A 20,471-nucleotide genomic window follows, 5' to 3' on the forward strand; every position below is an offset into this window, starting at 1 on the left:
TTAGAAATAAATTTTCAATTTTTATTTTTGGTCTTTTCATTTTGGGGTGTGTTGTAATAATAATAAATGCCTAGTTGCAAACCAATAATTGAAGCACGACATATGCAACATTTATTTAACTGATGTTCCTCTAGCTTCGTTTGCTTTCAGGTGCACAAAGACGAATCAGCCTCATCGTTCATCATCAGTGCCAGGAAGAAGTCCTGCTGCGGTGTTTGTAGCACAACGTCACATGTGGCCACAGACAACTCTGCAACTCGTGCAACTGCGGCCTTCTGTTCTTACATCTGAAGAAGATGGGCCCAAAAAAAGGTGGCCGTAGCTCCTCTACCAAGAAATTTGCCAGTAAGAAGGAGCAGAAGAAGCAAGTGGCGCCACTTACCAAGGAGACTGGTGTGCCGAGCGGCACATTTTTTGGGGAAAAAAAAACTACGCCTGCAGCAGCGGGGTCTGCCGGGGACCAAGCTGGGAGCAGCACCTCCGCTTCATTGGGCTCAGTGCCACCACGCCAAGTTAGGTCCAAGTCGATGAGTGCTGCAGAGGCAGCCACTTTACTTGTTCAATCACCATCGACCAGTGATGTTGGCTCATCGCAAGAAAGTAGCATCCAATCAACACAGGGTGTGACTCATCTGATGAGTGTTCAACAACCACAGCCGCAACCACAGGTGCAGCAAGTACAAGCCCAAGTACATGCGCAGGTAGAGGCGCAAGGAGAGGCGCAAGTAGAGGTGCAAGTAGAGGCGCAAGTAGAGGCGCAAGGAGAGGCGCAAGGAGAGGTGCATGGAGAGGCGCAACAAGAGGCGCATGAAGCGGCACAACTGCCCACAATGCTTGTTCCTCCAGAAGTAGGGGCACATCAGGAAATCAAAATTCAAGCAGAGGTATCATCTGAGGAAGCCACTCCTCCTGATGATTCATTGTCTTCCAGATCCCCAGCAAGAAAAAGATCAAGGAGGGCTACTACAAGTTCAAGCCCCCTTCCTTCTGATGATCTTGATGTTGATTGGAACCCACCACCAACAACAATGCATGAGTCTGAGAGTGAGGCACGCCATGAGCCAACAAAGGTAGCTAAGCCTAAAAGGAAGGTTCCTGCAAAGCTTACAATTGTGGGTGAGGACGACGAACAAGAAGTGGTGTATTCTGCTGCTGATGAACAATCTGACGACGACCCAGTCATCACAGACGTCACTCCAGCCCCAGCGGGCATGCAGCAGACATACATTTTGACCCTATCCCGAATGGCTGCTGAGTGGGATGTGGGCGGTGTGGCACTGGTACCCCCACCAACACAGTTAACTACAACACCAACACGACCTACCGCTTCCATATTTTCTCGTCAGAAGGGCCAGCAGGGACCTCCATCCAGCTCGACCTCCATTACCTCAAGTAGTGGTGCTGTAAGTAAACAACAGAGTCGAATTCAGCCACGCCCATCCTCCACTTCATCTGGCATTGAAACTGAAAGTAGCACCTCCACCACCATCAGACATCGCCAGTCCCCAGTTTGGGACTTCTTTAGTGTTAGCCAAAAGGCGGAAAACATAGTCATTTGTTCGATTTGTAGACAAGAAGTTAGTCGGGGTAAGCTTGGTACCAACTATGGCACCGGAGGTCAGACAGGTCATCTGAAAAAACATCACACTATCGTTTGGGGTGCGCACCTAAGGAAGATCCAGGGAGCCAAAAGTACAACAAATCCAAATGTATCCATTGATATTGCATCTGATGATGTTGACGAGGGGCTTATCGTGAAGGGGGTAGTGAAAAAGCGACAGACATTTTTTCTGGTACACCCAGTACCCCTAGCAGCAGCACTGCAGTGGTAGCGCCCACACCCTCTACCCCTGCAACATGTATGAGGCACACTAAGAGTCTGGGACAGACACCAATGCGAAAAAGTACATCAATGAGCCTAACTGGTTTGAAGAAGTCTGCATCATTATCATCACGTAAAACGGTCCAGACCACCATTACCAGAATGTTTTGGTCGGATGTGCCATTTGAACGCAACCACCCAACGGCACGTCTGTATAACGCAAAGCTGGTTAAAATGCTAGAGCTGAACCTTCTCCCTTTTTCTTTCGTGGAAGGGGTGGGTTTTCTAGAATTTGTGGCAACAGTCTGCCCTAAATGGAACGTTCCTAGCCGATCCTATTTTGCCAGAGTTGCTGTTCCAGCACTACATCAAGATGTGCTGAAGGTGATTGGCGCAGCTATTCAGAAGAGTGCTGTTCACACTATCCACCTGACAACAGACACGTGGACCAGTTGCCAAGCCCTTGATTACATGTGCATCACTGCAAACTGGGTCTCTTTTGCAGGGCTTAAAGACAAGTTAACAGCAGGTGTTGACACGGACACAGTTTTTCAAGCTACTCGGAAACATGCAACAGTAGCCATGTTTGCCATGGAGAAAACTCATACTGCACCTAACCTTTAGGAGGAGTTTGATGGGAAGTCTATGAATGGCTGCATCCAAGAAATTGCATGATTGGTTATGTTTCCATGGATAATGGCAGTAATATAGTTAAATATTCGGAGCCAGACGTGTACGACTAGGCGCCAGGTGGAGTCCCGAAACTTTGGAAAACTTCCAATTGGGCCCCCGGTCTGTGCTCCATTAAGTAATTTTTGCATTTGACTCAAGTTACCACCGGTCTAATAACCTCCGAGACCACTGTTCATGGTAAAACCGTGAGTTTCCACACACGACCATAGATTAGGGTACGCCTTAGCGCGCGTATACCGCCATGGTCTCACTATCCACAAGGTCCTGATGAATGCTTAGCAGAATGTGCTAATACAAGCAGAAACATGTTCATGTCGACCAGTTTTTATATTCCATCGGATCTCCCAGCCCCATTGTTCAGTTGGTATTGATCCGTCATCTGTTTTTATTAGTACCCAAATTACCTAAAATAAAGTACTTTTCAGGGAATATTTGGTTACTTTTTAATCTGCACCACTTCACTTGCACTAAATCACAACCTGCTCCGCTGCAATTGCAGGCGTCGTAGCACACCGGAACGGCATTCGGCTGATCCGGTGGGGACCCAATGATGAAGCATGTCTCCAACCAGGTTGGGGAGTGAGGGTCCTTCTAAAAACATTTATGAGTTTCTTTTAGTGTGTTTCTACATAGTCACTCTTTTGTTGATTTTGAAAGTAATATAGTTAAGGCCATGCAGCTAGGTGACTATTACAGAGTGCCGTGCTTGGCGCACAGTATTAACATTGTTGTGCAAGATTTCTTGAAAAAAGAAACCACAGTCAACAAGTTACTGACCACCTGCCGAAGAATCTGCACACATTTCAGCCATTCTTTTAAGGCCCGGAAAGAGCTGAGGAGCATTCAACATGAACGTAGACTGCCAGTCAAAGGACTCATCCAGGAGGTGCCAACACATTGGAACTTAACCTTTTACATGCTTGAACGTCTGTCTGAGCAGTGGGGGATAATCAATGAGTATATCTATAAAATGGGTTCTACTATGAAAGACATGAGGCTAGAGTTGGAGGAATGGAAGCTAGTTGCAAGCCTGACAGACATGCTTCGTCCTTTTGAGGTCTTCAAACATGAAGTCAGCAGGGAGGACTGTTCTTTGGGCAAAGCTATCCCATTGTTGCGCATGCTAGAGCACCAACTAAAGGCGGTGTCTTCAACGTTCCGAGATGATGCAGAAAAGCAAGACGCATATCAGTCGGCGAAGAGGTTATTAGGCCGCCTAGTTGACAATGAAAGGCTTAAAAAACATACATACAGAACAACATTACATTTGTGCCACTATTCTGGATCCACGGAACAAAAAGGCAGTGGCCAGCAAAGCATTCATTCCTTTTGATGAAGCAGATGTTTCAAAGTACAAACATTGGCTAGCTGTGTCAGCCACTTGGTTCGAAAAAGAGCGGCAGAAAATTGAAGGAACCGGCAGAAGTACAACTGAATCAGCAGGCCATCCGGCGTCAAGTTCCACTTCTGAATCTGTGGCCGAAGGGAGCCACTTTCCCTCACAGCCGTTAACGACACCAGAAACCGTATCATCATCCTCACCTGCACCAGGCCCAGCCATAATATTGTCGGAAGCGGATTGGGTAACTCATCAAGGGTTTGCTCGTTCCAGTGATGCAAAGGCCGCAGATGGTACGCAAAGTGGAGCAACCCTGGAGAACATTGAGTTGATGGTGCAGGCCTATTTGGATGACACAACCGAGGTCTTCGTTAATTAGAACCCATTGCTGTATTGGTATAGGAAAAGGCATTCCTGGCCACTAGTCACCAAACTGGCTCTAAATTATTTGTATTGCCCACTCGCAAGCGTGTCTTCTGAACGTGTTTTCAGTGCTGCTGGTGCCATTGTAATTTCAAAAAGGACCGCCTCTCTCCCAAAAAATGTGGGGAGGTTAACAATGATCAAGATGAATCAGCACTTCATACCACCAGATTACAAAATAAGTGAATGCATGCAGGAAGAAGAGGACACCGACTTAGGTGACGGAAGTTCTTCTCTGTGACCTGACCTACTCCCGTCTCAATTCATAGAGTTTGAGGGCGAGCTCTACTTCCCAGACACCGAGGCCTGATAAAAATGACTTCCTTTTTTTCGTCCTTATTCACTTTTATTCCTGTGTGTTTTTCTTTTTTTGCAACTTTTACCACAACAAAACTCTAATCACCTAATCACAACAAGTCCATCAGCAGCACTGTCTTCATCTTTTTTCCTTATTGATTTGAAGGTGCCGCAGTCTGCATTCCTGAGGTTCTCAAGTTCACAACTCAATCATGCTCCTCTATTCTCCTCCTCCAGACTCCCCCTATCCATTTCCCTCAAGGCAGATGGCTGGATTACGCAGAATAAAGAAACTTTGTCTTCGTAGATGAGTCCCCTCAAGTGGGACTGGAATTACTGACTACATGATTGCTGATTGCTGACAGTTACTTTTGAAATTGACCGGAGAGGCAGCCCTGTGGTCCCTCACTTTCAGAAGAAGATGCAGACAAAAAGTGGAACAGGTAATGAATAATGAGAAGAAGATGGCATGCAGTTGACAGCAATGGCTGTCTGGCTCTGATGAAAGCAATTGCTGTTTGTTTGTTGTGCATGAAATGAATCATATGTCTTCTGTTATTATTTAATCTTTTACATACTAAATGTAACTCAAGTCTACTCTGCTTTTTTTTACCATGTTTAATTCAAATTTTACTTCAACTGCAGGGGCCACTAAGTTGCATTTTCCAATATGCAAAATGTCCTTGGACTTACTGTTTGCCAATATACCATGATGATTGATTAAATAATATATCTTTTTTCTTTACAGTCACTCACTGGGATGGATGGATCATCAGCGTCGGTTAACGGAAGAACTATGGCCAATTCGTGAGTAGCAATCAGGTAAACCAGTCTACATTAACTACTACAGCAGAACTACATGTCTGTCTAGTCGTGGTATGGAGTGGTCGAGGCAGTGTAGTGTTGTATTGCCAGGCAGAGTACAGAGTGCAGCAGTTCATGTAAAATTGAGGCTATGTGGCTTGCTGCATACAATTAGATATGCTTTGTCTGTCTGTCAAAGAGCCTAGGTATGCTACATCAGGTTGCTTCACTCAGTGGTGCCTGCCTTGACCGTCTGCATGGCCCTGCTGCAAGCATGGGCCAAAAATCTGTTACGCTCAAGAATTTGCGAATTTTCAGCAATATCGCGAGATTCGCGGATTGCGAATTTGCCGCCGAAAAACAGCAAATTTTGCGAGCGGAACGGAATTTTGGCCCTTGCTTGCGGCAGGACCATGCAGACAGTCAAGGCAGGCACCACTGAGTGAAGCAACCTGGTGTAGCATACCTAGGCTCTTTGACACAGACAGACAAAGCATATCTAGGGTTTAGGATTCAGTGCGGTTTACTAGGGTTTTTGGGTTTAATTAATAATTTGGTAGGGTTCCTGGAGTCTAGGGCTCAGGGTCCGATGCAGGTTTGTTCATAATGATGTTGGCAAGGTTTTAGGGGGTTTAGCGTCTTTTCTGAATTGGCCGAATTTTGGCCTTTTTTGGTATTTTGCAGGCGCGTGTGCTTGGGTGAACTAGTCGTACACCTTCCAGTGGATCGATTTGTTCTGCCTTGCTGAGATTCTGGGGAATCACTGGAACAAGTGTCCTGGTAAGTTTCAAGAGGATCGAAGCAGTTGAAGTGCGGAAAACAGCAATTTTTTGTCAAGGCGCGATTTGCCATGTTTTGGCAATAGCAGTATTGCATGTTTTTGGGTGGCTGTTTGGGGGTGTTCTATATTTTTGAGGGTGGGTTGGGGTCTGGCAGCCCTCCTTGGAATGTCTAATTTTGATTGCAAGTGGTTTGAAGAAAATCCATGGTGGAAAAGGGGTGATTTGGGCCTACTTTCAGAGTGCGTTTTAGCACAATTTTCAAGTAGGCCTCAGCCAGGTCGCAGTACCACGTGTTTTTGGGGAGCTACCTGAGGGTGTTCTAGATTTTTGGGGGTGGGTTGAGGGGCCTGGGAGCACTTCTGGGAAGGTCTAATTTTGATTGCAAGTGGTTTGGGGAAAATCCATGGTGGAAAAGTTTTTTTTGTTTAGCAGTAATGCATTTTTTGGGGGGCTGTTTGGGGGTGTTCTATATTTTTGGGGTGGGTTGAGGGGCCTGGCAGCACTCCTGGGAATGTCTAATTCTGATTGCAAGTGGTTTGAAGAAAATCCAATGTGGAATAGGAGTGTTTTGGGCCTACTTTCAGAGTGCGTTAAAGCACGATTTTCAAGTAGGCCTCAGCCAGGTCGCAGAACCGCATTTTTGGGGGGGGGCTACTTGGGGGTATTCTAGAGTTTTGTGACTGGGTTTAAGGGTCTGGGAGCACTGCTGGGAAGTTCTAATTTTGATTGCAAGTGGTTTGAAGAAAATCGATGGTGGAAAAGGGAGGTTTGGGCCTAGTTGCAGAGAGCGTTTGGGCACGATTTTAAGTTAGGGCTCGTGCCAGGTAGCAGTATTGCATGATTTTGGGGTGCTACTTGGGGGTGTTCTAGAGTTTTGCGACTGGGTTTAAGGGTCTGGGAGCAGTGCTGGGAAGGTATAATTGTGATTGCAAGTGGTTTGAAGAAAATCCAGGGTGTAAAAGGGGGTTTGGGCCTACTTGCAGAGAGCGTTTTGGCACGATTTTAAGTTAGGGCTTCTGCCAGGTAGCAGTATTGCATGTTTTTGGGGGGCTACTTGGGGGTGTTCTAGAGTTTTGCGACTCGGTTTAAGGGTCTGGGAGCAGTGCTGGGAAGGTCTAATTTTGATTGCAAGTGGTTTGAAGAAAATCCATGGTGGAAAAGGGGGGGTTTGGGCCTACTTGCAGAGAGCGTTTGGGCACGATTTTAAGTTAGGGCTTGTGCCAGGTAGCAGTATTGCATGTTTTTGGGGGGCTACTTAGGGGTGTTCTAGAGTTTTGCGACTGGGTTTAAGGGTCTGGGATCACTGCTGGAAAGGTCTAATTTTGATTGCAAGTGGTTTGGAGAAATTCCATGGAGGAAAGTTTTTTTTTTTAGCAGTATTGCATTGTTTGGGGGGGCTGTTTGGGGGTGTTCTATATTTTTGGGGGTGGGTTGAGGGGTCTGGCAGCACTCCTGGGAATGTCTAATTGTGATTGCAAGTGGTTTGAAGAACATCCATGGTGGAAAAGGGGTGTCTTGGGCCTACTTTCAGAGTGCGTTTTTAGCACGATTTTCAAATAGGCCTCAGCTAGGTCGCAGTACTGCATGTTTTTGGGGGGCTACTTGGAGGTGTTCTAGAGTTTTGCGACTGGGTTTAAGGGTCTGGGAGCACTGCTGGGAAGGTCAAATTTTGATTGCAAGTGGTTTGAAGAAAATCCATGGTGGAAAAGGAGGGTTTGGGCCTAGTTGCAGAGAGCGTTTGGGCACGATTTTAAGTTAGGGCTTGTGCCAGGTAGCAGTATTGCATGTTTTTGGGGGGCTACTTGGGGGTGTTCTATATTTTTGGGGGTGGGTTGAGGGGTCTGGCAGCACTCCTGGGAATGTCTAATTTTGATTGCAAGTGGTTTGAAGAAAATCCATGGTGGAAAAGGGGTGTTTTGGGCCTACTTTCAGAGCGCGTAAAGCACGATTTTCAAGTAGGCCTCAGCCAGGTCGCTGTACTGCATTTTTTGTGGGGGGCTACTTGGGGGTGTTCTAGAGTTTTGTGACTGGGTTTAAGGGTCTGGAAGCACTGCTGGGAAGGTCTAATTTTGATTGCAAGTGGTTTGAAGAAAATCCATGGTGGAAAAGTGGGGTTTGGGCCTAGTTGCAGAGAGCGTTTGGGCACGATTTTAAATTAGGGCTTGTGCCAGGTAGCAGTATTGCATGTTTTTGGGGGGCTACTTGGGGGTTTTCTAGAGTTTTGCGCCTGGGTTTAAGGGTCTGGGAGCAGTGCTGGCTGGGAAGTTCTAATTTTGATTGCAAGTGGTTTGAAGAAAATCCATGGTGGAAAAGGGGGGTTTGGGCCTAGTTGCAGGAAGCGTTTGGCACGATTTTAGGTTAGGGCTCGTACCAGGTAGCAGTATTGCATGTTTTGGGGGGGCTACTTGGGGTGGTCTAGAGTTTTGCGACTGGGTTTAAGGGTCTGAGAGCACTGCTGGGAAGGTCTAATTTTGATTGCAAGTGGTTTGGAGAAAATCCATGGTGGAAAAGGGGTGTTTTGGGCCTACTATCAGAGTGCTTTAAAGCACGATTTTCAAGTAGGCCTCAGCTAGGTCGCAGAACCGCATGTTTTTGGGGTGCTACTTGGGGGTGTTCTAGAGTTTTGCGACTGGGTTTAAGGGTCTGGGAGCACTGCTGGGAAGTTCTAATTTTGATTGCAAGTGGTTTGAAGAAAATCCATGGTGGAAAAGGGAGGTTTGGGCCTAGTTGCAGAGAGCGTTTGGGCACTATTTTAAGTTAGGTCTCGTGCCAGGTGGCAGTATTGCATGTTTTTGGGGTGCTACTTGGGGGTGTTCTAGAGTTTTGCGACTGGGTGTAAGGGTCTGGGAGCAGTGCTGGGAAGGTCTAATTTTGATTGCAAGTGGTTTGAAGAAAATCCATGGTGTAAAAGGGGGGTTTGGGCCTACTTGCTGAGAGCGTTTGGGCACGATTTTAAGTTAGGGCTTGTGCCAGGTAGCAGTATTGCATGTTTTTGGGGGGCTACTTGGGGGTGTTCTAGAGTTTTGCGACTGGATGTAGGGGTCTGGGAGCAGTGCTGGGAAGGTCTAATTTTGATTGCAAGTGGTTTGAAGAAAATCCTTGGTGGAAAAGGGGGGTTTGGGCCTACTTGCTGAGAGCGTTTGGGCACGATTTTAAGTTAAGGCTTGTGCCAGGTAGCAGTATTGCATGTTTTTGGGGGGCTACTTGGGGGTGTTCTAGAGTTTTGTGACTGGGTTTAAGGGTCTGGGAGCACTGCTGGGAAGGTCTAATTTTGATTGCAAGTGGTTGGGAGAAAATCCAAGGTGGAAAAGTTTTTTTTTTAGAAGTATTGCATTGTTTGGGCGGGCTGTTTGGGGGCGTTCTATATTTGTGGGGGTGGGTTGAGGGGTCTGGCAGCACCACTCTTGGGAATGTCTAATTGTGATTGCAAGTGGTTTGAAGAAAATCCATGGTGGAAAAGGGGTGTCTTGGGCCTACTTTCAGAGTGCGTTTTGGGCACGATTTTCAAGTAGGCCTCAGCCAGGTCAGAGTACCGCATGTTTTTGGGGGGCTACTTGGAGGTGTTCTAGAGTTTTGAGAATGGGTTTAAGGGCCTGGGAGCACTGCTGGGAAGGTCTAATTTTGATTGCAAGTGGTTTGGACAAAATCCATGGTGGAAAAGTTTTTTTTAGCAGTATTGCATTTTTTGGGGGGGATGTTTGGGGGTGTTCTAGAGTTTTGCGACTGGGTTTAAGGGTCTGGGAGCACTGCTGGCAAAGTCTAATTTTGATTGCAAGTGGTTTGAAGAAAATTCATGGTGGAAAAAGGGGTTTTGGGCCTAGTTGCAGAGAGCGTTTGAGCACGATTTTGAGGTTAGGGCTTGTGCCAGGTAGCAGTATTGCATATTTTTGGGCGGCTACTTCAGGGTGTTCTATATTTTTGGGGGTGGGTTGAGGGGTCTGGCAGCACTCCTGGGAATGTCTAATTTTGATTGCAAGTGGTTTGAAGAAAATCCATGGTGGAAAAGGGGTGTTTTGGGCCTACTTTCAGAGTGCGTAAAGCACGATTTTCAAGTAGGCCTCAGCCAGGTCGCTGTACCGCATTTTGGGGGGGCTACTTGGGGGTGTTCTAGAGTTTTGTGACTGGGTTTAAGGGTCTGGGAGCACTGCTGAGAAGGTCTAATTCTGATTGCAAGTGGTTTGAAGAAATTCCATGGTGGAATAGGGAGGTTTGGGCCTAGTTGCAGAGAGCGTGTGGGCACGATATTAAGTTAGGGCTCGTGCCAGGTAGAAGTATTGCATGTTTTTGGGGGGCTACTTGGGGGTTTTCTAGAGTTTTGCGCCTGGGTTTAAGGGTCTGGGAGCACTGCTGGGAAGGTCTAATTTTGATTGCAAGTGGTTTGGAGAAAATCCATGGTGGAAAAGTTTTTTTTTAGCAGTATTGCATTTTTTTTGGGGGGGGGGGGCTGTTTGGGGGTGTTCTATATTTTTGGGGGTGGGTTGAGGGGTCTGGCAGCACTCCTGGAAATGTCTAATTGTGATTGCAAGTGGTTTGAAGAAATTCCAATTGTGGAAAAGGGGTGTCTTGGGCCTACTTTCAGAGTGCGTTTTTAGCATGATTTTCAAGTAGGCCTCAGCCAGGTCGCAGTACCGCATGTTTTTGGGGGGCTACTTGGAGGTGTTTTAGACTTTTGTGACTGGTTTTAAGGGTCTGGGAGCACTGCTGGGAAGGTCTAATTTTGATTGCAAGTGGTTTGAAGAAAATCCATGGTGGAAAAGGGGGATTTGAGCCTAGTTGCAGACAGCGTTTGGGCATGATTTTAAGTTAGGGCTCGTGCCAGGTAGCACTATTGCATGTTTTTGGGGTGCTACTCGAGGGTGTTCTAGAGTTTTGCGACTGGGTTTCAGGGTCTGAGAGCACTGCTGGGAAGGTCTAATTTTGTTCTAAAATCGTAGTTTACACCTAGCTTGAGGGGAAAGATACGCAATATTCGTCCACACTTATTTATCCTTGAAATGGAGACTCAGAGTACGCACTTTCGAAATGATGCTTGTATGTATTGTAATACTGTCGACTCTGAAACTGAAAGTGTTATTTTTGCACTACACAGCGTACCTTATATTTTTTTCTCTGTGGTGTTTTAATATCACTTCTTGTTTTTCCATCAACAATTACAGGCCGGCTTTTACCCTGTGCAATGGGAAAAGGATGAACTCAGGCTTACCATTAGCGAGCCGCAATTCAGCATCTGCCAGGCAGGCAGTGGACAAGGTGCCTTCTGGCCCCCAACATTGATCAACGGAGCGTCAGATGGAATGGAGGAGTACCGCGAAAAAGAGGAATGGCTGGATGCATGCAACTTCCCAAATTGAACAGGACAACTACACCAACATACAGTTACAGTATCCATCTTCATTTCTACTTATCTTTTAAGTAATGTTATTGCTGTGAACTTCTATGAGTATGACTCTGTGCATTTGTTTGCTCTCAGCTTCAATTCATCCCTCCAGCCATTGGATACTTTTTTCTTTGCTATTTTTTAAACTAATTTAATGTACTAAGTGGTTCTTCTCTCTGAGGGCAGATATGCAAGTGAAAATGTGTAATTACTGCAGCCCTGTACTGTCACATTGTTTCTTCATAGTTAGTACATTGTAGAAAGTACTACTTACTTTTCAGTAACCTATCTATTTAGCAAACAGCTTCATGCATGCAGTAGTGCAGGCACTTCCTTTATGTCCATTAAAAGATTTATGGATAGCTTCGTATCCAAAGATTTGTTTATCTTCATTTGTTGTTTGTCCATGCTGTTTTTTTTTCCTCTCTCCACAAAACTTTCCCCACAAACCCCATTCCCATCCAAGTTTCAATCCCTAACCCTCTTCCCCCGGGCTGTGTGGTTATTATTGAGGTGTGAGTAAATTACAACAATAATTCCACACACTTTCTGGGGAGGATAAGGTGCAAGCAACCTCCTCAAATCAATTTTAAGGCAGCTAGATGAATCCTAGGATATTGTAATTCTGGTTAAAAAAACAACAATGAGTATTTTAAAATAAATTCTGAATTTCATGCCCACCATCGATTGGATCCATCGTTAACATCATCTTCCTACATGTCAAGAAGACTTGTTACGCTGCTGTGTCACTGTTCTTGTTGTAGCCATAATCATTCATGTAATTCTTTTCCCCCATACTTATGTTCAGCATTGCTTAGGCTACTGTTCCTTCTAATACTCTTCTCTGGCCACTCAATGTCTCATTTTATTACTTTGTTTTTCAGATGCTGCTACTGCTAGTGTGGTACCACTCCTACTAACACCACAACAACAGAATTTCGGTCCTGGATGGCGTAATCGCCATTTGCCATGCAGCCAGCGCTGTGCTTAGCTCTATTCTCAAACACAAATCACAGGTAAGATAAGCATTTTGGGGAGGTAGAATAATGGGCTAGGACTCGGAAGAGAGACTTACAGTATTACTAGTGAAGTACTAGTAGGCCAATTGAATTTACTAACTCTGTTAGTGGCACTTTTGAAAATTTGTGGACGTTTTAGATAATTCTTGCTGGTAAGTTTGAGGAAACCAAACTTGCCGTAACTAAGTCTTAGCCGTAACCCCCGCCCACCACCCCACAAAATAACATCAACACGTACACTATGTTGAAGTATGTAAAATAAATATTAATATGTTTACCCTAACAAAAATAAACAAGCCCACCCCTCCCTAACCCAAACAATTGTCCATTTCAAATATTCCTCCGAAAAGTCCCAAATCCCAACTCCCGATTCCCACCCCCAACAGTCTTTAAAAAAGGGGTAGGGTACACAGTCACTTCCGGCAGTGTGTGGACAGGCGGTCCCGCCGCTCCTTGCGGAGGTCCCGGAGCTGTTGTTCAAGATTGTCCACCTTGCACTCCAGGTAGCCCACTCTGAGGCGTAGGCGGCGCAGGCATGCCATCCAGGCTCTGGGGGGCCAGCTGCTGGTGTTGTTTAGCTAAGCGGTGACGGGAGGCTGTCCGAGTACGGCGCCTTGCTGGATGCTGCTGGCTGGTGGACACGGGGGCACTGGAGGAGGTTGTTGACGCCCCCTCCTCCTGTTCCCAAGCCCACAGCCGGTGATATTCCACACAAATGGCCTCCAGCTTCCGGGCCCTGGCCCGGACAACCATCTCCTGTCTGGTAAGCTTTTTTGGAGCATCTATATGAAGAAAGAAAAATAATGTAACCAATACTCTTTAACAATAACACAAAATAATATAACAGAAAGCTGTCTCACAGTAACACTAGCAATTTGCAAGCACAGTATAACATTTTGGCATGTATCTTTCCGCCGTCTTTGTAGGCCTGTAACAGTGGGAGTTTCAGGAATTCTACTACCAGGCAGCACTATGGACTCAATACATAGCCAGAGAGTCAGAAAGTACACCAGTATTCTTCTTTTTTTCTCTAGTTTTACTAAAGAAATTACTTGTACGTGAACTTGTGGTAGCCGGCATAATGCCAGCTAAGTCAGCTTGCACCCAAGAAAAAGAGACACAAGCCATGATGACCTAGTCTTGCATTACTTTAAGCAGTACATGCAGGTGGGGATAGGGAAGCTCTTACTTTTGTATAGGGCTACTGCTCAATGTAATTTATATTTCGCACTGCCCCCCCCTGATCCTCCATTACTACAAAAGGAAAATGAAGATTATTCATTTCTGATCATGTATACAGCCGATCACATGATCTCTTTGCTTATATGATGGATGACTTTGGGTGCTTTGTTGTGATAGATTGAGTGAACAACAGCGATAGTCCACCCATGATTAACACAGCAGAAAGAAAATTATGAACATAGGGAGTGAGTGTGGTAACCATAATTGCCGGAGGAAGGGACTTGACTTGATATAATTGTCAACTATACAATACATACACAATATATGCTGTGCCTGCAAAGTAAACTACTGTACTGTTACTTTTGGCAAGGGAGAGTTTCTGAACAATCACAACTTGTAGTATTTGGATTTCCTCTGCTTTGCTACTCTGGCACGGACATGCTGTTCGAACAAAGTAACACTCTTCATGCACTGAGCGTCTGCTCTACATACACCTCTGCTATGTATGAGGAAGAAGATACCATCCAGGCTTCCAAAGTAAACGTCTATCATTCTTCTTAATGTCTCAACTGCAACAACTTTACTTTTTCTCAACAACCAAATAACACCCTTTGCATTTGAGTTTCACCCAAATGATATATAGCAATGCACACCACACATGAATTTTCTGATTCACCCACACAGGCAGTAATTTTTTCTTTCTCCTCCAACCATCCTTGCTTCAAGCAGCCATGCATCTGATTCCTTCCTATCAGCCACCTCTACCTGCATTCGAAAACACGTATCATTCTTTACAGTCATAAATGTTACGACTCCCTCGTCCTTCCATTGACCCTAAGTTCTTTCCCTTTTCATTCATCACATCCCTCAAGTTCATCTGATATGACTTGGCTTCACAATAAAAGTTTCCCAGCTGATTTGAAGTCAAATAGAGGGGGCCATTGCTTACTTCAGAACTACCGAGGCTAATGCTATTGCTAAGTCAAGGGTGACTGTCTTCTCCGTGATTGGCTAAAATGTAGTTCTAAATCAGTAACTGTTCTTAACAGTACAGTGTACTTGCCGTAGTGTACTCTCTACTGTACAGTTCATCAACACTCCTTTGCGAGCCTACTTTAAAATGTCAATAAGTGAGGAGTATAATAATAACTTATCACAGTCCGCCGCTGCTGAGCCATCCCCCTCAGTTCCTCCTGCTGGCACTTGTGGGATCGCCGCATCCGCCCCTGGAGTGGACCCCTCCGCGCTGCTGACCCCGGCACTGGTGGTGGGAAGTGCTGCATCCGATGTTGTGCTGCCTAGAAAATACAAGTCATATTTTTAGATGCCATACACCACCCCCTATTTCGTCTCGTAATGGAAGAGAAAATGTTAAAGTCACGGTTTTGGGGAGGGTGTTAACGTATATGCTTAGCCATAACATGCAACTCTTTTTGGCACAACTGATGAATGCTTGCTCTTTAACGTGCAACATTTTAATAATTACGGACAGAACCAACTACTCCTCATCACCACCAGGAAGACTTGAAGTTCCAACAAGGTGAGGGCTCCCGAGTCCCGCACAGCTACTTCTGACTGAGGTATGTGGAAAGTCGAACTGCACCTATCATCAACAATGTCCTATTTCTCTTGGCCATACTTCTGTATGTGCAGAATAGTCCCTGAAACACTAGCGGTATGGTATGTGCTACTATCAAATGAAAAAGCCACTACTAGCTTATTCTTTGTGGACATTGACATTTTGTTGTAGGAAATTGTCAAATCACTAACATTAAGAAGACTGAAATAGACAGCAAGGGCAACCCAGAGGACTGCATTGAGTGCCTCTAGAGCTATTGCTGGATCAGAGTTTTATTTAACACCGTTTGCCGACTGGGCAAGCTTAGCTACCTACATAGACCGACTCCTAATAATAGTAAATAGTAGTAGCACAGAGAGTGATGGTAGAGGGGCAGGATAAGAATGCAGAAACAGTCTACAAGAATATCAAAGACTATTTTGTAAACAATAGAATTAGGAAACAGTTTGGAATGAATAGGGGCTGTAAAAGTTAGGGAATTATAATTATATTAACAACAGAACAACGTATTGGGGCCAGCAGAAGAGCCTGCAGAGGACCGTTCCTGCCCACTCTGTTCCGCCGGAGTCTGGGATGTTGCTGTCTTCTTGCCCCTGGGAGGTGCTGATGATCATGAAATAAACACAAACATGGATGATTGTTTTTGAAATATTTGATTTCTTTGACCACAATGTAAAATTATCTCGGGGAAACAAATTAGCAACAATTGCACTTCATGTATTGACCTATCTGATCTGGTCAACTAGGAGGATACTAGTACAGTATTGCTGTATTTCAGACCATCTACTTGGAAAGTTATGCAAATCACTAACTAAACCAACAACAAAAAGGTTCTACTATGACTGCCAGCACTCAGCATCACGCGACGTGATAGACACAGTCTGTCATCATGATTGTAGACCACTAAAAAGTTTCCTACTACTATTAACAAGTCATACTATACTCAATCCACCACTATCTCTTCTTCTTGGTAGCAGAAGGAGTACAAAGGTAGGACTAGACTTGAGTCTCTAGTCTATCTAGCATTACACAGTTCTGTAAAGTATTATACTCATACATATTCAGGCCAAATGAGCACAAAGTTGCAAACAAGTAAGCATAGTAGCAACGCCACTGAGCAGGCAAGCACCTGCAATCACAGAAGCTATTTAAACATTAATTTACATGCAATGTAATTGAATCGGCAGCATTCTTGATCTTCTGGAAAAACATATATTAGCAATATAACACAGAGAAGAAGAAAACAAAGACGTTATTAAATAGCTACTCACCAAGGTCAGGGATCTCCACGCCTAGCAGGTCGAGCAGGTCCTGCTCTCGGTCGAGGATGTCGGCCCACCGATGCATCGCTTGGTCAAAGGTGGGCCGGACACCGGACTCCCTATGCATGGCCCGGCACACCTTATCCTACCGCTGGCAAAGCTCCCGGAGGCCATACCCTTGACCGGGCCTGCCCCCTGCTGCCACAGTCTTAGGGAGGTGGCGCAGAAAAAAAAATATGAGAGCGGCTACCTCCACCGCGGTGAAAATCTTGCTGGACACTACATCCTCCCCCCTCAATCGCCCACGTGGGAGCCGGGTACGGGGTGCGGGACCCTTCCCCTTCCTCTTCCCGGCTCCCTTTGCCATGGTCCTGGACAAGGACAACTGGAAAAAAAATAGGAAAGAATAGGGAAAAAGTAAAGAAAAGAAAAGAGTTGAAAAAAAGTAGCTTTAAAGTAAGCAGAATTAGAAAAAAACACAAAATATAGAGGTAGAAAAATAGAGAGATAGATAATAAGCAAAAAAGATTTAAAAAAAAAAGGTTAAAGAAACAAATGATTACAAAGATTAGAGAACGATTCAAAAAGCATGCCCAGAACCATAGCAATGAATGAAAAACAAGATGGCCACGCCCATAGAGGACCGCATGGGTAACAGGGGGCCAAACGTCACTGTTATATCTCGTGGGGGCCATGGTTGTTATTGAAAAACAGATTAATACAGTAGAAGAAGCATTGATAAAAGGGAAACGTAATCAGAATTTAGAGCCAAGTTCACCCGCACAGGCATTGGATGTTCCTATATGCGCGAATCATCTGAGGGGGAATTTACGTAATGGATGTATAAAACAGCACCTAGATGTAATAGAAGTGAGTTTATCAGAGGAGGAAGCGCAACCAGCCACAAAACGTCCTAAGAACCCGGATAGCACTGATGGAGAAAGTATTTCCATCTTAGACTTAAGTATCACCCACACACGCTCAAATATATAGCGTCCCAAGGCAAAAAAGTTCAAAGCGAAACAACCTTTAAATAAATTACATGCCCTTGAGACTAATAAAAATTCACGTTAAATGAGTCTGCCCACACAATCTGAGCGCAACACAGCGGCCATAGAAAACCTTACAAAGGTAATAGACATACTTTGTTGTACTTTGGTTGAAGCGCTACAGTCCCTATCAAATAGAATGACAAATCTGGAGGTTGTATTTAATGTGAAAAATACTATGAGTAGTGAGAGTAACCATATGCCTGTAAAGTCAGGTACTCAGGACGCAGTAATCATAAGTGCACACTCTACATCTGTTACACCAACACTAATGGTAGAACCTCCACAAGTAAACATCACGCAATCAGGCCCCAGACAAATAGTAACCAGGAACAAGGCACAAGTGTATCCCGATACAATTAAATGCGGCCCCAATAAGTGTAGAAGCTCCGGCATAACCCCAAAAGGACAAATTGACTCGACTGACCTCCACGTAGCGGATCATCTTGATTTACCACCTGCCGCTACCCTGTATATAGTGGTTTTGACTTATGTTCCCGTATTACTGACAGCGAAACACGAAACATGGAGGGAACTTAGGAATAAGTCACTTCACTGGCTAGGGAACCAAACTGGATTTAACAACAAATTGTTTAAATGTTTTAAGATGGCAAGAAAGGTTGCATGGGTTGGTATGGAACGCAAGACATCACCCGGAGACTGTATAGTCCTGACATTTAGCCACCCCAGGCTCGTCCATGATATCCTATTAAGTACTGGACATATCGCGAAAGACAGTAGTGCCATAAGCGTTGATCCACTGGGGGCTTTTTACCCCCGAGCTCATTCAATCGTAGGCATGTCATAAATCATTATGAAAGAACCCAGCGGGTGGGGCATACACAAAGGTGGAGTATACCACTGCACAATCGATATGAAATATTATCATCCATGGATGACCAAGACTGACAGGGAAGGTGTAGGAGGGGGGAGGTACCTTTAGAGTCGACTAATTTACTATTGATACAATCAAATATGAGTGCTTACTTGGAAGGGCCGTGGACCATCAGAATGAACAGGGGGATACACAGAAACCACTAACAGATGTCAACAGTGACCAAAAGAAGAGACAACCAGAGAAATCAAAGGATTTCCCGAATATAGGATATGCCCCCACTACCGTAGAATTGATACCCTCCAAGGGAGTACATGCTAGAAATAAAGAGACGGTCCCGGAAAGGGCTTTTCCTAATGCGAAAATACTTAAGCAATTAAAAATCCTGAGTTGGAACATCGCCAGGCTGTCTGACAAAGTAGGCCTCCCACAATGGTTTACCACCAGTACCATTTCAGCCTACCTTTAATGGGAGAGGGTGCATTTCGATAATCGACTTTGTACTCCTATCATCAAGGTATTCGGCAAATGTGTCCTCATGGGAAATAATTGATATTTTGTTGAGTGATCATTACCCTATCTCTTTCCTCTTTAAAACTAAAGGGATGGAGGAAAATACTAAAGGAGATGTCTTATATAACCTTCCCATTAATCTTGCGAGTTCAAACGGGTACTCCATTAAATGGGCTAAAGTCGAACCCGAGGTCTTCCTACAAAACCTAGTTAAGCAGACCTATAATAATATGGAAATATGCCTTTCACAAATGGAGGAAGATCATTTAATTTATGACTCCTTCCATAAAATAACAGAGGAGGTAAGGAAACTTTTAACAAGGGATCATTGTCACAGCACCAATAAAATTCAGAGATGGTTCGATAGCGATTGCACAAAGGCACATACTAATTTGAAACATGCCTTACATGAAGAACCCATATCAAATGAGACAGTACGGAAAGCAAGAATATTGTACCGTGCAGCCATTGCCAAAAGGAAAAAACATCTAAAAAGGGAAGCTTGGCAGATGCTACACGAAGCATGTGTAAGGAACGATAATATATTCTTTTGGAAAGCAGTTAATTCCACTTTCCTATCAAATAAGGCACAGACATAATAGATCTAGCTATTCCTGGGGAAATCTGAGTTAAACATTTAACTGGCCTTTATGACAAGGTCACAACAGATGGAAGTAACACGGGCAATCCAACTAAAATAACTGAAGATATCAGCCAATCCAGTACGTTCCCTCTGGACATTATATTTGAGTTTAATGAGGTCCTTAGAGCCATCAAAGAAAGTGCCTCAGGAAAAGCACCAGGGCGGGACGGCATTCCGATTGATGTTTATAAATTTGAAATAGATTTATGGGCCCCTATGTTAACCAACGTGTTAAATTGTTTTAACCGTTATAAATTTAATTCAACTTGGCCGGAAGCCATTGTGATTCCCATTTTTAAAAAAGGGGACAGAAACGATCCAAATTGTTACCGTCCCATATCCTTACTAGATGCCTTAATGAAAGTGGCCGGTAGGATAATTTTAAATAGGTTACAAGAATGAGCAGAGGAGAAGGAAGTTATTTCTAACCTGCAGTATTGATTACGGACAGGGAGAGGTATAATTAAACAGGGTTTCAACCTTTCATTGATAATAGCTAAATATACGCAGGCCAAGAAGGGGAACCTCTTCCTGACATTCGTTGATCTAAGCTCAGCTTTTGACTGTGTGGATCACGAAAAATTATGGAATATACTTAGTGATATAGGTGTAGACCCTCAGATACTTTTATTCATAAAGGAATTGTATGGGGGGCGGGAGCTAGCGTACGGTATGGTAGGAGAGGAGAGTGTTCAACCAAATTTGAAATAAGGAGAGGTGTGAGACAAGGGTGCATATTAGCACTCTTTCTCTTCACCCTCTATATCAACAGCATAGGTGTTTCAGTATGATTATCCAACAGTCAGAGGTACCCCTGCCCCAATTCTCGTGTATGCGGATGACGCCGTAATT

At 44.7% G+C, this 20,471-nt stretch overlaps 1 protein-coding gene across 1 annotated transcript; it reads left to right on the forward strand.

Annotated features, from left to right (window-relative positions):
- Positions 1–296: 296 nt before the first annotated feature.
- LOC147702596 (uncharacterized) lies at positions 297–2,345 on the forward strand. Its single transcript, XM_086929424.1, has 2 exons — positions 297–1,793; positions 2,328–2,345. Exons 1-2 carry the CDS (start codon positions 297–299, stop codon positions 2,343–2,345), a joined length of 1,515 nt encoding a protein of 504 aa, XP_086785550.1.
- The last annotated feature ends 18,126 nt before the right edge of the window (positions 2,346–20,471 follow it).

The sequence above is a fragment of the Lissotriton vulgaris genome, chromosome 7 (assembly GCF_964263255.1).
Source record: "Lissotriton vulgaris chromosome 7, aLisVul1.2, whole genome shotgun sequence".
NCBI lineage: Eukaryota > Metazoa > Chordata > Amphibia > Caudata > Salamandridae > Lissotriton > Lissotriton vulgaris.